At 40.4% G+C, this 6,363-nt stretch overlaps 1 protein-coding gene across 4 annotated transcripts in view; it reads left to right on the top strand.

Annotated features, from left to right (window-relative positions):
• The window catches only part of MCM8 (minichromosome maintenance 8 homologous recombination repair factor), a 41,402-nt gene extending 39,130 nt beyond the window's left edge, over positions 1-2,272 (top strand). For 2 of the 4 annotated variants that reach the window (XM_006758071.2, XM_006758072.2), the window contains exons 18-19: positions 831-1,020; positions 2,026-2,272. In XM_006758071.2, the coding sequence (XP_006758134.1) occupies positions 831-1,020; positions 2,026-2,118 (283 nt within the window). In that variant the 3' untranslated portion in view covers positions 2,119-2,272. The remainder of the gene's footprint in view (positions 1-830; positions 1,021-2,025) is intronic. The other 2 variants (XM_006758074.2, XM_006758075.2) reach the window with 2 other exon arrangements.
• Positions 2,273-6,363: the final 4,091 nt, after the last annotated feature.

Here is a 6,363-nt window from a genome sequence, read left to right on the forward strand (position 1 = left end):
TAGGGCTTGTTTGGCGTCAGAACCAGTTGACATTGCCTCGCTGTCCCCTGGCTCTGAGTGAAAGCGTACAGCATTGCTGGAAGAGCATGAGCTTTAGAGTCTGACCTGGAGCTACACAGTTAAGCTCTGCTTCTCAGTCCCCTTTTGTGTAAACACACCGCGAACAATGGTGCTGAGGTAGCATGCAGTGAGGCTATAATAAAGTGACAAATGTGGTTCTAGCACATTAGTGGACACTGGTAACTAACACTACTTTGACCATTAGCACTAGCTTTGACGATATTAAGAAACTGAGATCTCCCTTTCTCTAACCTATATCACACACTAAAGGCTTCAAAAACTGGCAGATCTCACATTATAGTCTTTTATGCCTTCCATCTCAATTTTCTAGAAGTTAGCTCTAAGCTGCAGATCCTTTTCTTCCTTTCCTCGTAGGGAGAGAGTTTACCTGGTTGTCTCTTCATTCCTCAGGTGGTATTGGCCTGTCCGTGGAGGCCACTCTGTTCCCCCTGCTGCCACTAGAAGCATGCTGTATGAGTAGAAGGGCACCCATGCTACCTCCTAAAGGTCTAAGCCTTAACCTGCGGTTTGTTTCTTGCCCTATAGGCAAGAAGTTCTTAAAAGTGGTAACTGTCCAAAATATTTTTAGCCCCAGCCAATACCATAGTGAATTTCATAGTGGCCACTCAATAAATACATGTTTAAATCTCTGCTACATGAGGCCTTATGATAATTCCACATTTTTCTTCTTATAATCTGGAGGCCTGGGATGAAAATTTCTATAGCCATGCCACCTTGGGTAACTTTGTTTTTCTTCCTCTCCCATTAAGCATGCTGGGAACTTACTCTGATGAATTTGGGAACCTAGATTTTGAGCGATCCCAGCACGGTTCTGGAATGAGCAATAGGTCAACAGCAAAAAGATTTATTTCTGCTCTCAACAACATTGCTGAAAGAACTTACAATAATTTATTTCAATTTCATCAACTTCGGCAGATTGCCAGAGAACTAAACATTCAGGTATGATAAACCAAATACTTAAGTCTTTTTTATAATGTCAGCACGTCTTTATTAATGTATAACAGAACTTTTAAATATCAAAATATTTGGGTTAAAAGAATGGAATAGGCACCCTGACCAGTGCTCAGTGGTTAGAGCATCAGCCCTCAGACTGAAGGGTTGCAGGCTCAATTCCTGGTCAAAGGCACATACCTTGGTTGCAGGTTCAATCCAACCAGCTGATGTGTGTCTCACATCTATGATCTATGTCTCTCTGTCTCCCCCCCCTCCCCTATTCTACCAGTAGAAAAGTTTAGTGAAAAAGGATGTAATAAGATATTTTTGTTTATTATTTTATTTAGTTTTATTAATTTTCACCTGAGTATATTTTTTCCATTGATTTTTCTTAGAGTGGAGGGGAGGAAGGAGAGGGAGAGAGAAACATTGATGTGAGAGAGACACATCAATTGGTTGCTTCCCACCCAACCAAGGCTGGCCTACTTTCTAACCACTTAGCAACACTGCGAGGGCTGTTTATGTTTTAAATTTATTTTTAATTACAGATGATGTATCATATTATATTCATTCAATATTTATATACCTTACAAAGTGACCAGCACAATAAATCTAGTAACCATCTGTCACCATACAGAGTTATCTTATTGACTCTATTCCCTGTGCTATACATCCCTGTGACTTATTTTATAACTGGAAGTTTGTGCTTCTTAATCTCCTTCCCCTTTTCTTCCATGTAACACAATTTATATGGAAAATTGCCCACTTAATTTCAAAAGTTAGTCAAAATTTTTTAGACGCAAAGTTAAAACAAATATAAAAGATTCCCTGCATTATAGAATCCAAAGTTCATATGTAGAGTTTTCTCTGTAAGTACAAATAATTTTATTTTCCCAAGAAACTTGACAATTGTACATTTATTTTTGAGAGATTTTAAAAAATCGTATGTTGCAGATTATTTAGTGGTCTCTTTTTGTTTTGTTTGGGCTAACTCTTGATGTTTTCTTCCAGGTTGCTGATTTTGAAAATTTTATTGGATCACTAAATGAGCAAGGTTACCTCTTGAAAAAAGGTCCCAAGGTTTACCAACTTCAAACTGTGTAAAAGGACTATCAAGCTAGGCCCTCCTGGGTTAATTAGCATTTTAAAGCCACCTCAAGAATGAAGAATATGCAGAAAAAAATAACTATTCTGAAAAATGACATCCCAGAAGTAATATTATGAGAAAAGAGTATTGAACTAATTTAAAAAGTGATAGTCATTTGTTAAAAAAAAATAGTCATTAAAAAAATTTTTTTTAATCTGAATGATGTAATTATAAATTATAGTTTTGTTTTTTACCTGTCTGGTTCTTTTTTTAAATTAAATTTATTGGGGTGACATTGTTTTCTTTTAGTCCTTTATTTCATAGTTGTTTTTTTTGTGGGGGGTTTTTGTTGTTACTTCTCACCCAAAGGTATTTTTCCCATGGATTTAAGTGGAAAGGAGGGAAGGTGGGAGAGAGAGAAATTGATGTGAGACACATCTATTGGATGCCTTCCAATTGGGCCAGGGATTGAATCTGCAACCCAGACATGTGCCCTTGACTGGGAATCAAACCCGGGACCCTTCAGTGCTAGGGCCAATGATCTAACCCCTGAACAACACCAGGGCATTAATACATACCAAATGTCCACTTGGGGAAACATTCACGGAGTTACTTTTTTAAATCCCGCCACCTCCTCCCACCTGAGCACACCGTGTGCACTGTAAGTTAAACTTTTTTTCCCAAGTTTGGTATTATTTTTATTCTATTTTTTGTATAACTTTAAGTAGATAAAGGTTTATTTCTACAGGCCTCAGGAAATGGGTAGAAGTCATAGGACAATCTCTCTTCTCACCAAAAAAAAAGTTGCATATATTTTGATATGTTTGTCCTAGAAGGAAAAACTGAAATTTACATTAGCAGTGCTGTTCAAGATCCTTACATTAGACTGAAAACCAGGCTGCAGTAGAGATTTTAGTCCTTTGTTCAGGTGCCTGGACAGAAGCCAAAAGCTGTTGAGCATTAGTGAAGATGGAGGACAGGACCCTGGCATGGAAGGAGGAAGGAATGCAATCTCAGAATGGTGTGGTGGTTTTCTTTTTAAATCATCTCTGTAGGAAGGTGCTGGCCGGGGATCCCAGAGAAAGGGTTCAAGACTCCTTAAATCGGCCTGAGTGCAGGCACTGCCACAGCAGCTGGTACAGGCGAACCTACTATCTGAGGTTCAGGCGGAGCCAGGATGGAATGCAAAATCAAGGGAATACTTAGAGGAAACAATTTTGCTTGGAATGCTAGATGGCCAAGGGAACTCATTAAAGTGCCCGTCTTCTGAAGGAATGAGGGCATGTATCTCAGAAGATTTGGCACTGTCTATCTCACAATCCAGGGAATTCTTAAGTAAATGTGGCAGCCATCTGTTTTGTTGATGGAAATGTGTTGGGGGCCAGCCCCAGCAGGTCCAGGGGTTCCCAAAGGTGTGGATGGAGTCAGTGAAGAATGAAGGACACGGAGGCAGCGTTTAGGTGATCAGCCTGGTTGGGTTCTCTCTTTATTGTTCTATTACATCTATATTTATGCTATTTGATCCCATAAGCATGCCTCTATAATTACATCATGGTATGTTTCGGGAAACCTACAGTTCCCAGTTTCATTTCCATAATCCTGTCTCTATATAGTTCTGTTGATTTTAATCTTGTCTAGGTTAATCTCTGTGTTCCATTATAAGGGCTATTCCAAGGTCACTATTCTATTGCTCTTCTGATAAACTACAAGGAAGTGACTGAAGGAGATTATCCTACCCAGTAAAGGTTATGTCCTCCCAGCCTTGCTGCTTGCCTTCCCTGGGACTGCCCTGTGTCGGTGGGTCTCCAGGGATATAGGCTTTGGTGCTTTCCCTGGTGGGCAGACCCCTGGGGATGTGGGCCCAACAGTCTTAGTCCAAGTACTTCATAAGTAGTACATGGTATTCCTGTAACACTAGGAGGTCGTACTGATTCATTCCCTTCCTTAGTCCTGTTAATTCCTAACTCCAGGGAAAAATCCCTACCTGGGAAAAACCTTTCTTGGGGAGGTGGTCCTGGTTAAAACCCATAGTGCTAAGAGGGGGGGGCAAACATATGCCATGTACGCCAGGTCCCTTGAAACATAAGCTGTGCAGATGTTTCTTCCCTGCAGCGACTGTGTCAAGCAGCAAGGGTGAACCGGCTTCCGGCACTAAGGGCTTAATGATAAAGGAAAGTGGATAGACAGGAAGAAGAAAGGGTCATGTTAAAGAAATGGAGTTTGTGTGTAATTTCGTTGTCTTAATCCATTGAGATTTTATTTCCCAGCAATTGCCATCAGTTTGGCTCAAACTCCTAAAAGTTCTCTACAGATTTAGATGTTTCTTATATTGACAAGGAGAAAAGCAAAATGTAATTTGATAACATATATCCTAGTACCTCATGTATATATGGGAAGGACCCAAGAACACCACATAATTTGCCCAAATGGGAGAAGCCATCACCTTAAATGCCACTTTTTTCTAAAGACAAAAAAAGATGTTGGAGGTAGAGTCAGTTATGAGAGTTTACCAGTAAACGCACTGTAAGCACGAGTAAGATTGTTATATACAATTAAATCCATGACTTCTCTACTGATAATGAAGACAGTCCTGGCATAGTGAGGGAAACACGCTTAAAAATGGGGGTTTCCCTTATAAAAGCAAATATCCTTTCAGAAAGAGTAACTTCTATTTGGTCTTCAGAGCTTCTCCCATGTCTGCTGTTTCTTAAAAGGACCCAGCCTAGAATTATAGCCCAAAGAGGCATATTTGGGGGAGGTAAACAGCTCCCCGTCAGCAGCAAAAAAACATTCCATTTCCCTCAACTGAATATGAAAACAATTCTGCAACATTGCAATATTATTGAATATTAATGTCAATAAGTATAATGTATGACATACTGTATTAATCATTAATGTATAATATGAATCAGTTAACTGATTATTAATTTGGATATTTCTGTAATAAGTGTCCTAAGCAAGCTAAGTCTAGGTTTCCTTAGCTGTAAAAATGTGTGGATGAAAAGGGGCCACATGCTAACCTGATTAGCTCAGGGAAGGTCTGCATGGTCTGAAATGAAAACATTTTTTTTATCCTCACCTGAGGATATTTTTCCATTGATAGTTTTATTTTAGAGGGAAAGGCAGAGAGAAATAGCAATGTGAGAGTAATACATTGATAGGTTGCCTCCTGCACAGGCCCTGACCAGGGTCTGGGCTGGGAAGGAGCCTGCAACTGAGGTATGTATCCTTGATGGGAATTGAACCCGGGACCCTTTGGTCCACAGGCCAAACTGACTAGGGCTGAAATTAAAACTTAAAATTAAAAAGCAGTTTATGGTGGGTAATCATATTCTCGGCCAGTATCTTCCGACAAAGGTCAATCTTTACCTTAACTGAGCCTATTGTCTTTTTGCATCTATGATAAATCTTTGGAATGTCAAAATTTCCCTTTTTCCGGACCCCTCAAAGCACAGGCACCACTCTGCGGAGACCACAAATCCCCTCCTTGTTACTGAGTTAATTGTTGACTGTTAACTATAGTATAGTTACTATACTGCACCCACCTCAGTACCTGTAAAAGAAGTATGGGTCTATCATTTAACTTTTTATCCAATCCTCTGCACACTTTGCTTCCTCCTGCCTCCCTAATTTATCACCAATGGATTTCATGTAACCCACTTATGTCGTCTCTTTTGATTGTAGTTTATAAAAACAAGGTGCAAAACTGCCATTTTCCATAGCATTATCTCAATCTGTTGAGGTTCTGTTTCCCTGCAATTGTCAACAGTTTGGGCTCGAGTAAATTCTTTCCAGGTTTGAATGTTTCTTATGTTTATAAATGTAAAGTTAATAATGAACCCTACCTTAGAGTTTTTGGGAGCATCAAATGGGATAATGCACTTTCTACACACATACACATGTATACACACATCTTGGTTATAATGAACACCCTTTTCAGGTAAACTGTAACTATTATTGACATTTCCTAAAACCTGTATTTTTGGCATATGCAACGCTCAAAAGAGGAAGAAGAGCTGTAAGTTAGCACCGATTACTTCTTCTGGACCACTTTATCCATCCTTAAACCTAAAAGAGCAGAGAACGCCGCGCACACCTGCAGGGGATCCTGCAGGCCACGGGTTTGGGAGAATCTCAGGCTGCGGCCCGAGAAGGCTGCGTCCTCTCCCGCCACGTGGGCCACGCGGTCACCCCGCCCGACGTGTTCCCCCTGCCTAGTCCCTCCCCACGGCCTTCGGTCCCGCTCGGGACCCAGGGACACG

Source organism: Myotis davidii, unplaced genomic scaffold, assembly GCF_000327345.1.
Source record: "Myotis davidii unplaced genomic scaffold, ASM32734v1 scaffold32, whole genome shotgun sequence".
NCBI lineage: Eukaryota > Metazoa > Chordata > Mammalia > Chiroptera > Vespertilionidae > Myotis > Myotis davidii.